The following is a 23102-nucleotide window of genomic DNA, read 5'->3' as shown; positions in this document are numbered from 1 at the left end:
AGTAGACATGGGGTTTCACCATGTTGGCCAGGATGATCTCGATCTCTGATCTGCCTGCCTCGGTCTCCCAAAGTGCTGGGATTACAGGCGTGAGCCACTGCACTCAGCCTAAAATATTTATTAAAGTTAACTAACCTATAATTGGTTTTGACATATTAAAATACATATTCGAGTCCTTGCCCCTACAAATAAGTTCCCTCTACAAACTGGAAAAATAAAAGACCCAAACAGAAAGGGTATTTGGAGACTATGTAGTATAATGGAAAAAATAAGGAAGAACCAGACAAAAAGACTTCTGTTCTAATGCTGACTCTGTTTCCAGATATTTTAGTGACTTATAAACACTGTCTCCCTGGTTTCCAGAGGAGTCTAGAGTACTGTTCCCTTCAGTTAAAAAATTCTATGACTTAACGTGCCCAACTCACAAAGGTAAGAATAATAAAGCAGGATTACCTATATATTCCTTCCACGAGGATAAGAATTTTCTTCCAGGGCCTTCGTGTCCGAGGCTGACCATAAACAATGGCATCTTTCAACAGCTTCTCTAGGCTTTGCATATCTACAGCACACAAAAAAAGAACGGAGTCAGTCACACAGTATCTTCTTCATTCCTAACTTTATTCCAGAAATGCAGAGATATATTTCTCATTCAGAAAGTCCACCTCAGATAGCAAAGGACATAATTAGAATTGGGCAGAAAAAAGCAAGGCAAATAGGTGAATTATTGCCACCGTGAATTGAAATCCAAAAGGTAACTAATGTTCAAAACCATTGAAACTTGACTAAATGACTGCGGTGGTTGATTCAGTTCATCAGCTTGCTTATAAAATGACCAATGTCTCATGTTGAACACCCTGCCATTAAGTTAGCTTTTTGTGTTAATCAAAAAATACAGAATCAAACCATATAGCTAATCCTAGTGAGTCATTCAGAAAAAAAGTGCAGAAAAAAGAGCAAGAGAGTGTGATAAACCATCACACACACATATACCTCCTAAAAAACAAATGCAAGGGGTAAAAAACTTCACAGTGCATGCTCCATTTCCTTTCATCTAGGACGTACTCAATAAATGCTTGTTAAAAAGCTTTATTTTGGTACTGGGTTTGGGTTTATTTTGGTTAAATAAAGAGCTTTATTTTGGTTTGGGTTAAAAATACACCCATCTTTAAAAAAATACATCCGTCTAAGGCATGTACGAGTCTATGTGTTAAGCAAGCTTTACAGTCAGTTGATATTGTTCCATGTTTGACTTCATCCGTTGTCTATAAACAACCAAGTTTTTGTGGTTCTGTTGGTTCTTACAATGGTTAATGGGCCTGAAAAGAACTTGGCTGCTACTGCCATTATTGATGATCATAATTTCCTTGTTAAAGACAAATGCTTTGCAGACCATTGCAGCCACACTACATATTTCATACTTAAAACACCTGCCCTGAAATGAAGTCCTTAAAAAAAAAAAGAAAAAAAACTCCCCCAAATTTAAGCAACATTAAGTGTGGGGAATACTTAATAGGGGTGGAAGACATTCTATCATAAAATCTTTTTTTTTGTTTGAGACAAGAGTCTCCCTCTGTCGCCCAAGCTGGAGTGCAATGGGATGATCTCAGCTCACTGCAACCTCTGCCTCCCAGGTTCAAGTGATTCTCTTGACTCAGCCTCCCAAGGAGTTGGGATTACCAACACCTGCCATCATGCCCGGATAATTTTTGTATTTTTGTAGAGATGGGGTTTCACCCTGTTAGCCAGGCTGATCTTGAACTCCTGACCTCAGGTGATCTGCCTGCCTTGGCCTCCCAAAGTGTTGGGATTATAGGTGTTAGCCACCGTGCCCAGCCCTATCATAAAATCTGATTTTGTATTCTGTATTGCTCATCACTTGAGGAAGGGGTTATAAAACTACGTAGTTTTGCTCTTTGCAGAAAACAATTTTGACAGAAAAAGAAATAAGGTAATAAAGACACAAAACATAAACACAAATAAGATAGCCTAAGGTTGTGACTGTGCTTAAATTAAACATTCAGTAATTTTTAAGAAAAAATCTGCATACGACCTAACCAAGATTCGGGAGAGATTCCCCACAGAAGTATGTCCTGACTCAAAGCCTCCCGTTTTTTCTTTCTTTTTGAGACAGTCTCACTCTGCTGCCAAGGCTGGAGTACAGTGGTGTGATCTCTGCTCACTGAAACCTCTGCCTCCCAGATTCAAGCGATTCTCTGGCCTTAGCCTCCTGAGTAGCTGGGATTACCAGTGCCTGCCACCACACCTAGCTAATTTTTGTATTTTTATTCAAGGCGGGGTTTCACCATGTTGGCCAGGATGGTTTCGAACTCCTGCCCTCAGGTAATCCACTTGCCTCAGCCTCCAAAAGTCCTGCAAAGCCTTCAGTTCTCAGGCAGAGAGCATGTATGGCAATCAGCTGAAGACAACTAAAAATGTACAAATTATTTTAGTTTTCTATGTTTATATACAGAAGGAGGAGAAAAATAATGCTGGTCAAACTTTTAGATAAAATAATTATCAGCCAGGTGTGGTGGCTCATGCCTTTAATCTATCTCTGTACTTTGGGAGATCGAGGTGGGTATATCACTTAAGTTCAGGAGTTCTAGCCAACATGGCAAAACCCCGTCTCTACTAAAAATACAAAAAAATTAGCTGGGTGTGGTGGTGTTATCCTAGCAACCTGGGAGGCTGAGACATCAGAATCACTTAAACCCAGGAAGCTGAGGTTGCAGTGAGCTGAGACTGCACCACTGCACTCCAGCCTGGGTGACACAGTGGGACTCTGTCTCAAAAACAAACAAAAAAAAGAAGTATCTATAACAGAATGCTTAACTGTATTACCTACTTAAAAAAAAAAAATTCAACCTCTCTCCAATGTTATACCCCCAAATTCCACATAAATTTATTTACTTATTTATTTTTATTTTTTAAATATAAGAGACTGGGTTTCACCATGTTGGTCAGACTGGTCTCAAACTCCTGACTGCAGGTAATCCACCCGCCTTGGCCTCCCAAAGTACTGGGATTACAGGCTTGAGCCACCGCGCCCGGCCCACATAAATTTAAACAAAAATATATTGCAAAACTCCCAGAAGAAAGGAGGAGAGAGTAATCTTATGATCTGAGAATGAGGAAGGTATTGTGTAAAATCCAAAAGTCATAAAACAGTAAGTGTGGCAACAAAAATACTTTAATGAGTCTGCACAGCAAGACACTGAAAACCAAGTAAAAAATATAAAAATAGTACAGTCTGGGCATGGTAAATAACTCCTGTAATCCCAGCATTTTGGGAGGCTGAAACCAGAGGATCCTTTGAGCCTAAGAGTTCAAGACCAACCTGGGTAACACAGGGAGACTTCATCTCTACAAAAAATAAAAAAACTAGCCCAGTATGGTGATGCATGCCTACAGTCCCAGCTACTTGAGAAGCTGAGGCAGAAGAATCATTTGAGCCCAGGAGGTCAAGGCTGTGGTGAGTCAAGATTGTGCTACTGCACTCTAGCCTGGGTGACAGAACAAGACCCTGTCTCAAAACAAACAAACAAATAAACAAAAAGTAACATAAAGGAAAAAATAATTAATATTAAGGGGTTCTATAATCAGTAAAAAATATAAACAATTTGAAAATGGCCAATTTATAAAGTAAGAAATATAAACACATTAGCTTACAAGTAGGGTTTAAAAAACAGTTAACAACAAAAATGTTAAAAGTTGCTCTATACCTAATAAACAATGAAATAAAAGTTAACATATTATTTCCTCATTAGATCTGGAAAGATTTAAAATAATTCACTGTAGTCTATTAAAATAATTCACTGTAGTCTATGTTGGCCATCGGGTGGAAACAGTTGATCTCATGTTGTTGAGTAAAAATTCATATAAGACACAAGCATGTGTATGTTCATTGTAGCACTATTCACAACAGCAAAGACACAGAATGAACCTAAATGTCCATTAACAGTAGACTGGATTAAAAAAATGTGGAGCCAGGCGCGGTGGCTCATGCCTATAATCCTGGCACTGGGAGGCTGAGGTGGGTGGACTGCTTGAGCACAGTTCAAGACCAGTTGGGGCAACATGGTGAAACCCCATCTCTACAAAAAACCAAAACAACAAAAAAGCCTGGCCAGGCGTGGTGAAACACAACTGTAGTTGTAGTTACTAGGGTGGCTGAGATGAGAGAATTGCTTGAGCTGCAGAGGTGGAGGTTGCAGTGAGCTGAGTTCATGCCAATGTATGCCAGCCTGGGTGGCAGAACAAGATTCTGTCTCAAAAAATAAAATTTTATATATATAATATATGAAATATATATATATGAACTATATATATATATATATAAAATTAGGTACATATACACCATGGAATACTATGTAGCCATAAAAAAGAATGAAATCATGTCCTTTGCAGCAACACTGATGTAGCTGGAAACCATTATCTAAAGCAAACTAACATAGGAACAGAAAACCAAGTACCACTCTCACTTATACGTGGGAGCTAAACATTGAGTACATACAGACAAGAAGAAGGGAACAACAAACACTGGGGCCTACTTGAGGGTGAGCCAGGGAGGACGACGGTAAGGATTGAAAAACTACCTATCAGGTACTATGCTGATTACCTGGGTGATGAAATAATCTGTACACCAAACCCCCGAGACATGCAATTTACCTATGTGACAAACATGTACCCCTGAACCTAAAATAAAAGTGAAAAAAAAGTTCATACAATGCTTAGAGGCAATTTGGAAAAGTATTAAAAATGTATACTCTTAACCGTGCATTCTGAGACTGCTAGAAATTTATCCTAAGGAACTAATCAGATGATTGTACAAAACTGTGAGTGTAGTTGTAGTGCTGTTTCCAGTAGAAAAATGTAGAAAGAACGCTGATGTCCAACTGAGGGAGCAATTAAATGAGGGCACATACAGGCACTGACTGCTACACTGGCATGAAAGAATGAAGTAGAGTCACATGCACTGACAAACAATAATCACAGTATATTGTGGGGGAAAAAAAAAAAAAACAGGCCAGGTGGAATGGCTCATACCTGTAATCCCAGCACTATGGGAGGCCAAGGCAGGCAGATCAACTGAGGTCAGGAGTTCAAGACCAGCCTGGTCAACACAGTGCAACTCCACCTCTACTAAAAATACAAAAAACTAGCCAGGTGTGGTGGCATGTGTCTGTAATCCTGGCTATAGCGGAGGCTGAGGCAGGAGAATCACTTGAACTCAGCAGGCAGAGGTTGCAGTAAGCCAAGACTGAGCCACAGAACTCCAGCCTGCGTAACAGAGCGAGACTCTAGTCTCAAAAAATAAATAAATAAATAAAATAGGTTATTACACAGTTATGTTTAATAAGACCTCATTTCTCACTGTAAAACATTTTAGAAAAGACAAAAACAAAAACAAAGGCAAAAATGATGTTATCATCTATGATCCTTCCATCCAGGGGTACACGCCTAACATTTTGGTACGCATTCCTCCCAACTTTTTTCTGTACCTATCTGTACACATTTTGGGATAAGACGATATTAAACATATAATTTGGTAATCTTTTCTGCCTACGCGTGTGCTTTAACGATGAAAGTTATGCATTGGCCGGGCGCGGTGGCTCAAGCCTGTAATCCCAGCACTTTGGGAGGCCGAGGCGGGTGGATCACGAGGTCAAGAGATCGAGACCATCCTGGTCAACATGGTGAAACCCCGTCTCTACTAAAAATACAAAAAAAATTAGCTGGGCATGGTGGCGCATGCCTGTAATCCCAGCTACTCAGGAGGCTGAGGCAGAATTGCCTGAGCCCAGGAGGCGGAGGTTGCGGTGAGCCGAGATCGCGCCATTGCACTCCAGCCTGGGTAACAAGAGCGAAACTCCATCTCAAAAAAAAAAAAAAAAAAGAAAGTTATGCATTTTTACTATAAATCATTTTAATAATACATAGATATTTCCACTTAGGGAGGAAATGTTTGGCTCAGTGCCACCCTCCTCTGTGCTCCCATAGCATCTATTCATATCTGTACTTCAGCATCTGTCTACTGTATTGTAAGCACTAGCTTATCTATTAAGTCTCTTCATTTAACTAGTCAGAGATCTTAAATTATTCATCTAAATACCCCTAGACTTATGGCAAGATATCCTGTAGGCATCTAGTAATGTATTTGAGCAAGGGATTTGTAAAGAAGGACATGGGATGGAAAACTTGAAGGTCAAATAAAAAAATAGTATTATATCTGTATAAAAGGCTTCCTTCAATGTCTAATTTTAAAAGACTGGACCAGAAGAACATTTTAAATGTTGCTACTTCAGCTTCATTTATATTTTCAACTGCAAATATAACTAATATTAAACCCAACATGGATCCAAAGAATAGTCAACACCAAGGCCAGCGGTGAATTCTGCAGCAAACTCACTGTTGTGTTTGAAGATTCGAATGGTTGCTCCTGACAGTCTGGCTCCCAGAACCAGTGATGCATGGTTCAGTTCATCACTCAGAATCAGGCAACCCTGCAATATCACAGGAACAGGAAGGTAAGAAGCTGGAGGGGAAAGGGTTAGTTACACAAATCACAAAATGCCGCAAGCACTAATAGCCGTATCTTATTAAGGAAATCATGCACAACAGTAAAGTGACCAATTTGAAGAGGAGGAAAAAAGTGTACATGGTGATTTGGTTTTTGTAAAGTCACCTTAAAAGTAGATGCGAAATTCTACCCTTTTAATTTAATATCTTCATTGATGTAAATATACAGATATATGGCAACAGATCTTTATTTATATCTAAAATCTGACACATTAGTCTAAAACATTTTTGGTTTCTTTACCTGAGAGAATTCCATGTAGTTTTAGTACGGTGTTCTGTTTATCTGTGGGAAATGGCAGCTGATGGGGTCATGTCTGTAGAAATGGTACATTCTCACACTACTACTCATATCTAGAGTTCGGGAAATTATCCTAATTACTAACCTTTCCCCCACATAACATGGACTGCAGGCTTCAGTTTTGTCTTAAAAATCCCCAAACAAGCTTTACTTTAACACACAAACATGGGTTTCTGCTAAGGCAACAAGAAAACACTGAAGCTCTCAGTTTGTTTGTTTTTTTCACTGCAGTTCTTATTCTTCCATCTCTCAGGGAGCCCTTCAACCTGTCAGATTGGAACTCAGAAACAGGTTTTTCTCTGTCAAAAACAGCCTCAAAATATCCAATTAGATGAAAAAGGTGCAGAAAGTATACAGCATGCTCCCGTGAGAATAAAAAAAGAAAAAAGATACACAGACACACGGTCATACCTCAGTCTGCTGGAGGACCTGGTTCCAGAACCACCTCACTCCCACATATATCCAAATCCATGCACACTCATGTCCTGCAGTTGGCCCTGTGGGACCTGCTTATATAAAAAGTAGGCCCTCCATATACTTGGGTTTTGTGTTCCATTAATCATGTGTGTGTGTCTGTCTGTCTGTCTGTGTGTGTGTGTGTGTATGTGATGGAATCTCACTCTGGTCATCCAGGCTGGAGTGCAGTGGTGCAATCTTGACTCACTGCAACCTCTGCCTTCTGGGTTCAAGCAATTCTCCTGCCTCAGCCTCCCAAGTAGCTGGGATTACCATCACCTGCCATCATGCCCGACTAATTTTTTTATTTTTAGTAGAGACAGGGTTTCACCATGTTGGCCAGGCTGATCTTGAACTCCCGACCTCAGGTGATCCGCCCGCCTCATCCTCCTAAAGTGCTGAGATTACAGGTGTGAGTCACCGTGCCTGGCCAAATACTATATTTTTTATCCATGACTGGTTGAAAAAAAATCCACGTATAAGTGGACCTGCATAGTTCAAACCCATGTTGTTCAGGTCAATTGTATATATACATGCTTATTTATTACAGAATATTCTTTTTAAAAAAATTATTTTATTACAGAATATTCTTAACGGAATACTTAAGAAACCTGTAACAGTAATTGTGCTTGAAATTTTTATTATGCACATAATACTTGGTAAGATAAAAAAAAGCTACCTGGCTAAAAATGTACAGATTAAATATGAAGTGGCCAGGCATGGTGGCTCATGCCTCTCATCCCAGCACTTTGGGTGGCCAAGGCATATGGATCACTTGGGGTCAGGAGTTCAAGACCAGCCTGGCCAACATGGCAAAACCCTATCCTTACTAAAACAAAACCAAACAAAACAAAATTAGCCTGGTGTGGCGGTGGGAACCTGTAATCCCAGCTACTCAGGAAGCTGAGGCAGAAGAATCACTTGAACCCAGGAGGCGGAGGTTTCTGTGAGCCAAGATTGTGCTACTACACTCCAGCCTGGGCGACAGAGGGAGATTGTGTCTGGGGAGAAAAAAAGGAGGAGGAGGAGAAGAAAGAAGGAGAAGGAGGAGGAGGAGGAGGAGGAGGAGGAGGAGAGTTGGCAGTATCAATATAGAGTCCTGGCTTTCAAATCTTTATCCATATACACACACACTGAGAGAGAGAGAGAGAGACACAGAGAGAGAGAGAGAGAGAGAGAGAGAGAGAGAGAGAGAGAGAGAGGTATTAGCATACATACATACATACATTTGCTAGCTCTAGTCACTGAAAGGTGAGAAGCAGTGACACTCCTGCAGCAATAAACACACCAAGGTCTAGTTCTCAGACCTTGGTTTCTAAATACCATTCTCCAATAAAAAGAACCAGGGCTTCTTTGAGAACTGGTAAATTCCAAAACTGGGATAGGGAAAATACAAGATAATCCTGGAGTATTTTATCATGCCAGAAAATATGAGAGTGCTTAAAAAAAAAAAAGTTGTTACATATTCAAAGGACACAGGTACCCACCTGAAGGAGCTCCCAATGGCCAAAACTAAAACTCGAGCAACAGAAAAGAAGCAATTGTGTTGAATTATAACCAAAATAATAAAAATTCACAAACCCATGATAAAATAAATAAGGGAAAAGCAAGAACTCTTCCTTACACAAAAATTCTAATTAATAAGTATAGAAGAAATGAGGAAAAATAAAAAAATCACCATTAGAACACCAAGGTAATATAACTGCCACAGGCAAGATCAGAAAAGCATACTAAAGTTAGTGGGTGAAAGTTTGATCTGACACGCTATATATAGTTCCAAAGTATCTCTGCCAATAGATGGTGATTACAAAGGGAAAAGCAGTAAGTTGGTGGCAGAAAATCCCAGCTGACACCCGAACCAAGTGATTAAGATTTACATCATCAGTAACATGTATTGAAACCACATAATCTCATATGATTCACTAAGAAGGGCATCACTTCTGTAGTAGCTTTCTCAGTAACACATGGGCTCAGTCAACCATAACAACACAGCACACAGACCCAAATTGGAGACATTCTACAAAATAAATGACCAGTACCCTTCAGAAGTGTCAAGGTCATGAAAGATAAAGAAAAACAGAAACTATCCCAGATTGGAGGAGAACTAGGAGCTACAAAAGCTAAAGGCAATGTAGATCCTCACCTGGATCCTGAAGTGGAAAAAAGATATCAGTGAAAAACTGGTGAAACCAAATACATCTTGTACTTTAGTTATAGTATTGTATCATGGTTAATTTCTTAGCTGTAAGAAATGGTTCCGCTGTTATGTAAGATGTTAACATAAAGAGAAGCTGAATGAATAGTACACCGGAACTCTCTGTACTCTTTTGTAACTCTTTCACAAGTCTAAATTTAAGTTTCAAAAAAGTTTTAAAACTGAAAAAAATGAAACTAGGGGAGAAAATAAAGAGAGGTCAGCTTTCTCTTCAGCAAGCCTTCAATTTTTTTTTTTTACTTACCGCTCTTGGCATTCAAATATATCTTAAAAAGAACCCTCCCTTGCCTTCCCCTCCACACAAAATTTTATTTTCTCCTCTTTCCAGTTAAATAATTTTCTGGCAAACCTGCAAAAGCATTATGTTCTTTTTTCTGGCAAAAAATAACTCTTTTTAGACAGCCTTATTCACCATTTCAATGTATCAATCTGTCCCTCTGAAACTATTCTGAAGCTTTATTAAATCTTTGGTTAAAAAAAATAGGTATCAATAACAGCAGTTGACATCTAAGCACTTAATGTTTCAGACATCATGTTAAAAGATTTAAATGCATTATTACTTTTAATCCTCATAACTCTATGTAGTAGACACTTTCATCACTCCCACTTTACATATGAGGAAACTCTTGTTCAAGAGTTCAAAATCTCGCCCAAGGTCACAAGCACAGTAACAAAATAATCATTAAATAATACAAACGTCTGCTTCTAGAACCTATGCTCTTCATCAATATACTGCTTCACACTGCTGTTAAACTGAGCAATCAACCACTTCACAATGAAATTTAGTATGAGATTCAAAGAATCATTAAAACTGGATAAGTTATTGTCTTTAACAGATTAAATGATATTTAATGGTATTTCAACTATATTTTGATTTGGAATATAAATCTTTATGGTTGTACTTTCCCGGTCTATGTAGAAAATGTCTAATTCTAGAGAATCCTTTGTTAGAGTTTGCAAGCATACAGAGAGAACAGCAAGATGAGATTCTTTAATCCTCTAATGTTAAAAATTCTAACAAATAAGAATCTCAGGTTTGTACCTCTAAAATGCAGGACAGCACTGTATTATAATGTGAAGAAATTTTATTTATTTAAGTTGGTGAATTTATTGACATGAAGTTGTTCTTTTTTTTTTTTTTTGAGACAGAATCTCGCTCTGTTACCCAGGCTGGAGTGCAGTGGTGCAATCTGAGCTCACTGCAAACTCCGCCTCCCAGGTTCAAGCAATTCTCCTGCCTCAGCCTCCCAGGTAGCTGGGATTACAGGCACGTACCTCCACATCCGGCTAATTTTTTTGTATTTTTAGTAGAGACAGGGTTTCACCATGTTGGTCAGGCTGGTCTCAAACTCCTGACCTCATGATCCACCCGCCTCGGCCTCCCAAAGTGCTGGGATTACAGGTGTGAGCCACCCTGCCTGGCCTGAAGTTGTTCTTAATATTCCCTTACTATCCTTTAATGCCCATAGGATTTGTAGTGATGTCCCCCTGTCTCATGCCTGTTACTGCTAATATGCATCTTCTCTCTTCTTATCCTAACCGTTCTGGCTAGAGACTTATTAATTGTATTCATTTTCTCAAAGAATCAGCTTTGGTTTCACTGATTTCCCTATTGCCTATTTTCTAGTTGATTGATTTTTGCATTTATCATCATATTCCTCCTTCTGCTTAGTTTGGGTTTAATTTGTTCTCTTTTTCTAATTTTTAAAACTTGTTACAAGCTTTACATTTTTTCTAATACAGGTTGAATAACCCTTATTCAAAATGCTTGGGACCAGAAATGTTTCAGAGTTCAGATTTTTGTGGATTTTGGATTATTTGCATTATATTTACTGGTTTAGCACTCCTAAGCATTTTCTTTGTGCTGTCTTGATGACACTCCAAAAACTTACCAGTGTGAAACATTTTAGATTTCAGATTTTAGGATTAGGGATGCTCAACCTGTATAAACATTTAATGCCATACATTTCCATCTGAGCATTACTTTAGCTTCATCCTACAAACTGTAATAGGTTACATTTCCATTTAGTTCAAAATATTTTTATTTTCCCTTGTTTTTTCTTTGTTGGCTCATCAGTTATTTTGAAGGATATTGTTTAATTTTCAAATATTCAAAGATTTTCCAGATATCTCTATTATTAATTTCTACTCTAAATTCCACTGTGATCAGAGAACATACTTTGAATAATTTTAATACTTTTAAATTGACTAAAACTTGCTTAATGGCCTAGACTACATTATTGTCTTTAGTAGTAAATGCTTTGCTGTTGTTGAATGAAGTGTTTCATTACTCTTAATTAGGTCAAGTGGTTGACAGTGTTTTCCAAATCTTCTATATCATTACTGATTTTCTGTTTCATTCTTCTGTCAATTAAGAGAGAGGTGTTAAGGTCTCTAATTACAATTTTTTTATTTGTCTACTTTTAATTTCATCAATTTCTGCTTCATGTACTTTGAAGCTCTGTTATTAACCCATTTATGCCAGAGGTTGCAATTTTTTGAATTGCAACATCAGACCTTGGCAATGAATGACCTTGAGCAGTAAGATACAAACAACTCCCACATGCTTAGCATTCCAATAATGGAACACTAGGCATAAATGGGCTAAGCATCTATACATTTAAAATTCTATCCTCTTGATGAATTAATTCCTTAATCATTACACAACGTTTCTCTTTATCACCAGAAATATTTCTTGCTCTGAATCTTTGTTTATATTAATACAGGTACTTCAAATTTCTTCTGATTATTATTCGCATACTATATTTTTTCTATCCTTTTCCTTTTAACCTGTGTCTTTATATTTAAAACAGGTTGCTATTTTATATTAGGAAACCTACTTAATTTTATCTGACAATCTTTGTCTTCTCATCGAAATGTATAAACCATTTATATTTAATGTTTATCAATACAGGTGTGTTTAAATCTGTCTTGCTCTTTATTTTCTATTTGTCCCATCTGTACCTTATAGACCCTGCTTAGTTTGGGTTTAATTTGCTCTTCTTTTTCTAATTTTTTAAGCTACAAGCTTTACATTTTTTCTAATACAGGTTGAATATCCCTTATTCAAAATGCTTGGGACCAGACGTGCGTAAATAAAAAGGACTTTAGAGTTCATCTAACTCAACCACCTCATTTTACAAAAGAGACTTTGAGGATCAAAAAGAGTATTTGACAAACTCACAGTCACACAGCTAAGTGTGACCATACAGTCAACCAACAAACAAAAACTCAATTCTCCTGCTTGAGTTAACCTACCACATTTTCAATATACCATTCCTAGATGTTATGTCACACATGAGAATAACCAACCTCAAGGGACCTTTCAGGATGAGAGTACCAATCTGCTGAAATGTAATTTATATTTACATACAGATTGTGCAGTCTCACATGTGTTACCCACTTGCGGTTATGTGTGTATATATACATATACATATAAATTATACAACATATTATATATACATATATAATATAGTTATTATAGTGTTTATATATTATACATAATAGTGTATTTACATATAAATATGTTTATATATTATACATAAATATATACAATATGTAAATACACACACACACACACACACACGAAAATTTCTAAATATATTGGCTGGGCACGGTGGTTGACACCCATAATCCCAGCTCTTTGGGAGGCCAGGGCAGGTGGATCCCCTGAGGTCAGGAGTTCAAAACCAGCCTGGCCAACATGGTGAAACCCCAACTCTACTAAAAATACAAAAATTAGCTGGACGTGAAGACGGGTGCCTGTAATACTAGCTACTTGGGAGGCTGACACAAGAGAATTGCTCGAACCTGGGAGGTGGGGGTTGCAGTGAGCCAAGATTGCACCATGGCACTCCCACCTGGGCAACAACAGTGAAACTCCATCTCAAAATAAAATAAATAAATAAATAAATAAACCTAAGCAACATGTATCGCAGTAAATCAAGTATTAGGGTAACTACATATTTTCGTATTTTTCTACTTAGCAGAAACTATCTGTTAAAAAAAACTTTCCAAACTAAACTTTCTTTCTTAATAAGCTTAGTCTTTTCCAAGTTTTTATTTATCCAACTTCCTTCAGATATAAAGAAGGCAAGAATCAGCTGACAGAAGACATAAGGGTCACAGGTTCTAGCAAGAAAACTCCAACTGATGAATATCCATGGGCTATACCTGTCCAAAAATTTGTGATATGGCTGGGCATGATGGCTCATGCCCATAATCCCAGCACTTTGGGAGGCCAAGGCAGGAGGATCACCTGATCCCAGGAGTTCGAGACCAGCCTAGGCAACACAGTGAGGCCTCATCTCAATTTTATTATTATTTTTTTAATGAAAAACAATTTGTGGCTAGGTGCGGTGGCTCACATATGTAATCATAGCACTCTGGGAGGCCAAGGTGGGGTGATCACCTGAATTCAGGAATTCGAGACCAGCTTGGCCTACATGGTGAAACCCTGCCTCTACTAAAAATACAAAAAATTAGCCAGGCATGGTGGGTGCACGACTGTGGTCCCAGCTATTCAGGAGACTGAGGCAGGAGAATCACCTGAACACGGGAGACAGAAGTTTCAGTGAGCTGAGATAGCATCACTGCACTCCAGCCTGGGCAACAGAGCAAGATTCCATCTCAAAACAAAAACAAAAACAATTTATGATAGAAGTATCTTTGGCTAAATTATGTTTAGTCTAAAGTTTACAACAGCTTTCAACTCACTCTGAATGCTTTTCAAAACAAAAGAAGATACATATGAGGGAGTTTTCAAAAATGACAGATCATCTTACTTTGCCAACAAGAGCAGGAATGTTCATTGAATTCGTTGCAAATCCCATGCCATATGCCATAGCAGCTTCTACGCCTAAGAACCTTGCTACAAGCTCCTCCAGTTCTTCATGTTTGTCCAGGTTTCCTGTGTGAAGAAGTCAATAAAGTGAACATCACAAAATCCTGAATTTAAGAATTACTTATAACTTTATTAATAAAGAAATCATAGTGTATGTGTTGTGTCCTTTTCAGACTAAGATCTATGAAGGAGTCAACAGTATGAAGAGTGACGGCTCATAAAGAACAAAATAATTGAATAAAATCTGATTTAGCACCTGCAGTGGAATTTCTCCAAAGGGAGTTGCCAATTATTTCTCCCATTCCTGTTTGTGCATACCAGTTCCAGGTCTAGGCCTTAGGAGGGCCTAGCAAAATCTGCTTTTACACTTCTGAAGTCAGCTGCCACATGAAACAGTCTAACTGGCCTATTGTAAGAACAGAACATGGGCAGAGGGAAGGGGAGACTGGAGGATAACAGACTACGGAAGGAGAAGAGAAAGACGTAAGGAGTTGGGGAGAGAGAAAGAGAGAGAGAAACAGGGAGACGCCCAGTCAGGCCTTGCCCTTCCTGCCACCCAGATGAGATGTCAAACACGTGAGTTGAGACATCTTGGATACTCTATACACAGTCATAATTGCCTACCCAATACCACACGAAGCTGAGAAAACATCAAGCCCTCCCCAAATTGCAGAATCATGAGCAAATAAATATCTGTTGCTGTTTTAAACCACTAAGTTTTGAAACGGTTTGTTATGCAGCAAGAGATAGGTAAAAACGCTTCTTCCCAGCCAGGCAGGATGGCTCACACCTGTAATTCCAGCACTTTTGGAGGCTGAGGAGGACAGATCACCTAAGGTCAGAAGTTCAAGACCAGCCTGGCGGACATGGCAAAACCCTACCTCTACTCAAAATACAAAAATTAGCTGGGCGTGGTGGCACATGCCTGTAATCTCAGCTACTTGGAGGCTAACGCAGGAGAATCACTTGAAGCTGGAGGCGGAGGCTGCAGTGAGCTGAGATCACGCCACTGCACTCCAGCCTAGGCAACAGAGTAAGACTCTGTCTCAAAAAAAAAAAAAAAAAGTTTCTTCCCACACTGTGAATTGACTCGTAAATTTGCACTACAATTTTATATTAGTACTCAATCTTTAAGGACTAAAAGACATTACAGAAAGACAAGATGCTAGGAAAGATTCTAAGTGCTTTGATTAAGCAAGCCTTAAAGACATGTCATCCAAGCTACATGTCCTTAAGGCTTGCTTAATCAAAGCACTTAGAATCTCCCTGAGCTAAATATTGCTAAATAGCAGTAATAATTTGCCCTATCTACCGCATGACATTGTTGTGAGGATCAAGAGAGATAATGTTTGAGCACTTTATAAAATATAAAATGCCATAAAAGTATAAGGTATCCTTATTATGTCATCACTGCACAATGCTCCTTTAACCACAGGATTAGATCAAAAGGGTTGTTATTTCTGGAGTGTCAGCTAGAAACTGCTTTAAGATAGGGGAATAAAAATGTTCTACTCCCGGCCGGGCGCGGTGGCTCAAGCCTGTAATCCCAGCACTTTGGGAGGCCGAGGCGGGTGGATCACGAGGTCGAGAGATCGAAACCATCCCGGTCAACATAGTGAAACCCCGTCTCTACTAAAAATACAAAAAATTAGCTGGGCATAGTGGCACGTGCCTGTAATCCCAGCTACTCGGGAGGCTGAGGCAGGAGAATTGCCTGAACCCAGGAGGCGGAGGTTGCGGTGAGCCGAGATCGCGCCATTGCACTCCAGCCTGGGTAACAAGAGCGAAACTCCGTCTCAAAAAAAAAAAAAAAAAAAAAAAGAAAAGAAAAATGTTCTACTCCCATTTTCCTCTTGAAAATCATCACAAAACAACTGAATAAACAAGAAATAAAAGCAAAAGGCTCAACTTTTTATTAATTAGTGGACATCTGTAATTCTAAACACAATGAATGAAAATGGAAAATATATAGAAGGATGATGTTATGGGTTCAATTGTGTCCCACCAAAAAGATACTTCGAAGTCCTCACTCCCAGAAGAATGTGACCTTCTTTGGAAACTGGGACTTTCCAGAGGTGATCAAGTTAAAATGAGGCAATTAGGGGGATGCTAATATCCTTACAGAAAAGGGAAATTTGGACACAGAGACAGACATGCACAGAGGGAACACTGAAGAAGACAATGCTGTTTGTTTGTTTTTCTTGAGACAGAGTCTCACTCTGTTGCCCAGGTGAAGTGTAGTGGTGCAATCTTGGTTCACTGCAACCTCTGCCTCCCAGGTTCAAGTGATTCTCCTGCTTCAGCCTCCAGAGTAGGTGGGATTACAGGCATGCACATTCCATCACGCCTGGCTAATTCTTGTATTTTTAGTAAAGACAGGGTTTCACCATGTTGGCTAGGATGGTCTCCAACTCCTCACCTCAAGTAATCTACCTACCTCGGCCTCTTAGAGTGTTGAGATTACAGGCATGAGCCACTGTGCCTGGCCAGAAGACGACAATGTTTGACACACAGGAAGATAGCCATGTGATGGAGTGATTTATTATACGCCAGGGAACATCATGGATTGCTGACAACACCAGAACCTAGGAAGGATTCTCCAGAGCATCAGAGAGCATGGCCCTGCTGACACTTGGACCTCAAACTTATAACCCACAGAATTATGAGACTAGAAATTTTTGTTGTTTTGAATCACTCTGTTTCTGATACTCTGTTACAGCAACCGCAAGAAGCCAATACAAGCGGAAAATGACACAGTTAGAAGAAGGTCATATCTATGACCTTACAGAGTGGAATTCTTTGAAAATCAAGTAAATTTACCGTATGGAACCCCAGAGAAGCTTAAAAACCAGAGACAATAGGCAACAAAGTAAGCAAGGGTTAAAGTTGGGCTACAAACAAGATGACTGGGAGATGATATAAAAATGAATAGGAGAGCCGGACGCGGTGGCTCAAGCCTGTAATCCCAGCACTTTGGGAGGCTGAGGCGGGTGGATCACGAGGTCGAGAGATCGAGACCATCCTGGTCAACATGGTGAAACCCCGTCTCTACTAAAAATACAAAAAATTAGTTGGGCATGGTGGCACGTGCCTGTAATCCCAGCTAGGCTGAGGCAGGAGAATTGCTTGAACCCAGGAGGCGGAGGTTGCGGTGAGCCGAGATCGCACCATTGCACTCCAGCCTGGGTAACAAGAGCGAAACTCCGTCTCAAAAAAAAAAAAAAAAAAAAAAAAAGAATAGGAACCCTCATACATCATTGAGGGAGAGATTGTAAAATAGTACAATCTCTTTGCAAAACAGTTTAGCAATTCCTCAAAAAGTCAAACACAGAGTTACCATATGACCTAGCAATTCCACTTGTAAATATAAACCCAAGAGAAACAAAAATATATCATACAAAAACTTGTACACCCACATTTACAGCAGCACTGTTCACAATAGCCAAAAAGCAGAAACAACCCAAATGACTATCAAGTGGTAAGTGGATAATAAACAAGATGTGGCACCCCAACACAAAGAATTACTCAGTCATATAGAAGAATGGAATGCTATTACATGCTACAACACAGATGAATCCTGAAAATATTGTGCTAGTGAAGGAAGCCAGACAGACCAAATGTTATACAATTCCTTTTATATGAAATGTCCAAAATAGGCAAATCTAGAACGACAAAAAGTATACTACTAGTTGCCAAGGACTTGTAGGGGGAAGGGAAACAGTATCCAATGAATGCTACTAAGTATGCGGTTTCTTTTAGGAGCAATGAAAATATTTAAAATTAGATTGTGGGACAGGCATGGTGACTCACACCTATAATCCCAAGGCTTTGGGAGGGCAAATCACCTGAGGTCAGGAGTTCGAGACCAGTCTGACCAACGCGGTGAAACCCCGTCTCTACTAAAAATACAAAAATTAGCCGGGCATGGTGGCAGGCACCTGTAATCCCAGTTACTCGGGAGGCTGAGCCAGTAGAATTGCTTGAACCCAGGAGGCGGAGGTTGTGGTGAACTAAGATGGCACCAATGCACTCCAGCCTGGGCAACAATAGTGAAAGTCCATCTCGAATAAATAAATAAATAAATAAATAAATTTTTTTGTTGTTTTTTTTTGAAGCAGAGTTTCGCTCTTGTTATCCAGGCTGGAGTGCAATGGCACGATCTCAGCTCACCGCAACCTCCGCCTCCTGGGTTCAGGCAATTCTCCTGCCTCAGCCTCCTGAGTAGCTGGGATTACAGGCATGCGCCACCATGCCCAGCTAATTTTTTGTATTTTTAGTAGAGACGGGGTTTCACCATGTTGACCAGGATGGTCTCGATCTCTTGACCTCGTGATCCACCCGCCTCGGCCTCCCAAAGTGCTGGGATTACAGGCATGAGCCACCGTGCCCGGCCATAAATAAATAAATATTAGCTGAGCATGGTGGCGTTTACCTACAGTACTACCTACTTAGGAGGCTGAGGTGGGAGGATGACTGAAGTACAGAAGTTTGAGGCTGAAGTGAGAACTATGACTGTACCACTGCCCTCCAGCCTGGGCAACAGAGACCCTGCATCTATCTATGTATCAATCTATCTATATGTCTATGTATTTATCTAACTAAACAAATAGATATTGAATCTGCACAATTTTACTTTTCCTTTTTCCTTTCTTCATTTTGTTTTAAATTGAGTGAGCTGACAGAGTTGCTGTGGAAGATTAAATATGGATGCAAATTCTTTCTTACTCTTCCCATTTGGAGGTAGAGGTGGGCAATCCCCACAACCCTTGAATCTGGGGTGACCAGTAGGAAGAGGCATAAGTGATATTCTGGACCTGTACAGCTAGGGCATAATAAGCCTTCCAGCTTTCAACTGAGTATCCTTTTGTTTTTTGACACAGGGTTTCACTCTGTCACAGGCTAGGGTGCAGTGGTACAATCATAGCTCACTGCAGCCTCAAACTCCTTGGCTCAAGGGATGCTCTTGCCTCAGCCTTCTGAGTAGCTAGGATCACAGGTGTGTGCTACCACATTTGGCTACTTTATTTTTTGTATAGACAGGGTCTCACTATGTTGCTCAGGCTGATCTCGAACTCTTAGGCTCAGCTGCTCTTCCTATCTTGGCCTCACAAAGTGCTGGGATAATAGGCATGAGCTACTGTTCCTGGCATCAGTCACAGGTATCTTTGCATGCTTGCTCTAGAGGCCTGCTGCCATGCATGATAAACAGCTCTCCCAAGACCACCATAGTAAGAAGAAGCCCAAGCTAGAAACATGGAGAGGCCACACAGAGCTCCAGCCACCCTAGCCTAGGTGAAACATGTGAATGAAGAAGGCTTCACAGGTCTGCAGCCATACAGCCACCACTGAGTGCAACCGTGAGAGGAACCTTGGGTAGGAACCACCCAACTGTGCTTGAACCTAGAACCCTGAGAAACAGCTAATAATGAACTGTTCTTTGAATCTGTGTTTAGGGGTAATTCACAGTAATAAGTATTTGGAAAGTTTTCATAACTTCTAGGGTTATCAGTTCTCTGAAACAAACTGGAAAAATCTGCAATCTTTCTCTGAACTAAAATAAACTGAATCTCCTTATATAAAGCTATTACTTTTATATTTTATAAACTTATAACAATAATAAAAAGTTTCGGGCCAGGCGCGGTGGCTCAAGCCTGTAATCCCAGCACTTTGGGAGGCTGAGGTGGGTGGATCACGAGGTCAAGAGATCGAGACCATCCTGGTCAACATGGTGAAACCCCGTCTCTACAAAAAATTCAAAGAATTAGCTGGGCATGGTGGTGCGTGCCTGTAATCCCAGCTACTCAGGAGGCTGAGGCAGGCGAACTGCCTGAACCCAGGAGGCGGAGGTTGCGGTGAGCCGAGATCGCGCCATTGCACTCCAGCCTGGGTAACAAGAGCAAAACTCCGTCTCAAAAAAAAAAAAAAAAAAAAAACAGCTCTATAAGGCAGGAATTATTATTAGCCCTAATTAATCAGTATGAAAGCAGATTAACTCTCACATGGCCAGTGTCCTAATAAGTGGCACTCTTAACCACTAACATTTGCAAAAGCCAATGAAATCAACATTAAAGTTATAAATGAAACAAATACTAGCAGGACTTTTCACAGACATTCTGTATGTATAACACATTGGGAAAGATAAATACATCTCAGAATGTGTTGAAAGCATTAAAATCATGCATCACACTTCAGAAAAACAAAGGATTCTTTACTTCATCGAAATGACATGACAAAGTGTGGATATTTAGTACTCTAGATCTATATTACTATTATTTGCCCCAGACTAAAACAGTGTCAAAACAGCAGCTGGCCAAATACAGCTTTCACTTACCAATTTCCTGCCGAGTGCTGCACACTCCAACTCCATACTCCTCTAGGACTTTGGCGGCTGCTTCTTGACATGACCCAGTATTCCGTGCAAATCCAAGATAGTTGTAGGAACCCATGTTTATAACACCTTTTATTATATTCCCTGTATACCTGTGTATCAATAGCATAAAGCAATAAAATTCATGGGCAAAAAAGTACTTAAATGTAATAGTAAATGCACTGGTAACACAGAAGGAAGCAGAGAGAACAAATTCTACATAAAAAAATCTCAAACACACTACCAGTTATGGAAATAGAAGTTAAAATAACTAATTTTCATTTACTAATAGTGATAAATAGATTTTAAAACTAATGATATCCAGTGTTGCCCAGGACAGTCACTTATCTTACAGGATACTTTTTGTTTGTTTTTTGGAGGGTAGTTTGGCAGTACTTATCCATAAAAAGATATATATATTCTTCAGTAATTGCCACACATGAGCATAAATACACATGAGGATCCTTTAAGAGTCACTGCACAATTTGCCACACCTGTTCCTCAGGACAGGGACCAGTGACATTCCATATGGTGGAAGCTGAGGCAGCCTCAGCCCCTAACTAAGGACAACATGGTTCAGGGGCCCCACCAACCTAGGATGAACATGAAGTATGGACAAGGATAAACTGTTACTGTTTTAATTCTCTGAAATTTTGAGAGTATTAACACAGTACAACCTGTCACACCATGGCACATCTATACTGTAAAATACAACAGAGCTACTACAAATAATAAACTTGCTGTGAATATGCACAAGAAGGGTGATACCGATATGAGCAAGCTAAAAAAGCAAGCTGTAAAATAATGTGTGTTTTTTTTCTTTTTTTTGAGACAGAGTTTTGCTCTTGTCACCCAGGCTGGAGTGCAGTGGCGAAACCTTGGCTCACCGCAACCTCCACCTCCCAGGTTCAAGCCATTCTCCTGCTGCAGCCTCCTGAGTAGCTGGGACAATAGGCACATGCCACTATGCCCTGCTAATTTTTTGTATTTTCAGTAGAGATGGGGTTTCACCATGTTAGCCAGGATGGTCTTGACCTCCTGACCTCATGATCCGCCCGCCTCAGCCTCCCAAACTGCTGGGATTACAGGCATGAGCCACTGCGCCAGGCCAATTCCATAATGGAAAAATAACTACCTGCGTGTAACCCCAACAGATACACTATAAACATATCCCCACAGAAAAGATCTTGAGAAATAATACAAAATAAAATGGTAACAGTCACTTCTGGGGAGTGAAGCAGGATTTGCAAGAGGGTGGATGTGCAGGGGAACACATCATGGGAACTAAGTTTATCTGCATTATTTATTTTTTATAATGGCAATTTAATCATGTAATACTTGTCCAATCTAAACAATACAATGTTAAGACGAGGCACAGTGGCTCACACCTGTAATCCCAGAACTTTGGGAAGCCGAGGTGGGCAGATCACTTGAGGCCAGGAGTTCGAGATCAGCCTGGCCAACATGGTGAAATCTCGTCTCTACTAAAAATACAAAAGGCAGCTGGGTGTGGTGATGCATCCCTGCAGTCCCAGCTACTAGGGAGGCTAAGGTGGGAGACTCACTTGAACTTGGGAGGTAGAGGTTGCAGTGAGCCAAGATCGTGACATGGCACTCCAGCCTGGGCAATAAATTAAGACTCTGTCTCAAAAATATAAATAAATAAATAAATAAATAATATTAAAAACAAAAAAAGTTTTCCAAACAATTCAGTTCATTTAAATAGAAACAATCCACATTTCACCCTTAAATCATTTGAGAACTCAAAATACCCAGAAATAAATTTGGATACTTGATTCTGTTAAGTGACATAATGGAAAAGATAGCTTTTCTTTTTTATTTTTTTAAAAAGTAAGACCAAAAATAAAATGGACTAGACTTTTGTATACTGTTTCTCATCAATAACAGTTATTTTAAAAAATAAATAAGCCAGGCCAGGCACAGTGGCTCACGCCTGTAATCTCAGCACTTTGGGAGGCTGAACGGGGCAGATCACTTGAGATCAGGTGTTCAAGACAGCCTGACCAACATGGTGGAACCCTATCTCTACTAAAAATATAAAAAGTAGCCAGGCATGATGGTGCATTCGTGTAGTCCCAGATATTCAGGAGGCCGAGGCAGGAGAATTGCTGGAACCTGGGAGGCGGAAGTTGCAGTGAGCCGAGATCACACCACTGTACTCCAGCCTGGGAAACAGAGCAAAACTCTGTCTCAAAAAATAAATAAATAAGCCAGATTTCGTTCTGAACTATAATCTAACACAGTATCAAACACAATAGGAAACAAATCATATTATATTGTATCCTCAGCTGCTACTCCTATTTTGAGGAAATACTCAATTTGC

At 39.7% G+C, this 23102-nt stretch overlaps 1 protein-coding gene across 1 annotated transcript in view; it reads right to left on the bottom strand.

Moving 5' to 3' along the window:
- Positions 1-23102, bottom strand: part of SPTLC2 (serine palmitoyltransferase long chain base subunit 2) — a 121513-nt gene that overhangs the window by 57250 nt on the left and 41161 nt on the right. The window contains exons 4-7 of the mRNA XM_039469109.2: positions 20723-20871; positions 14333-14457; positions 6410-6503; positions 454-559 (exon numbers count right to left, since the gene is read on the bottom strand). Coding sequence (XP_039325043.1) covers positions 454-559; positions 6410-6503; positions 14333-14457; positions 20723-20871 — 474 coding nt within the window. The remainder of the gene's footprint in view (positions 1-453; positions 560-6409; positions 6504-14332; positions 14458-20722; positions 20872-23102) is intronic.

This window comes from Saimiri boliviensis, chromosome 2 (genome assembly GCF_048565385.1).
Source record: "Saimiri boliviensis isolate mSaiBol1 chromosome 2, mSaiBol1.pri, whole genome shotgun sequence".
Taxonomy (NCBI): domain Eukaryota; kingdom Metazoa; phylum Chordata; class Mammalia; order Primates; family Cebidae; genus Saimiri; species Saimiri boliviensis.
This window is presented reverse-complemented; position numbering and strand designations above follow the sequence as displayed.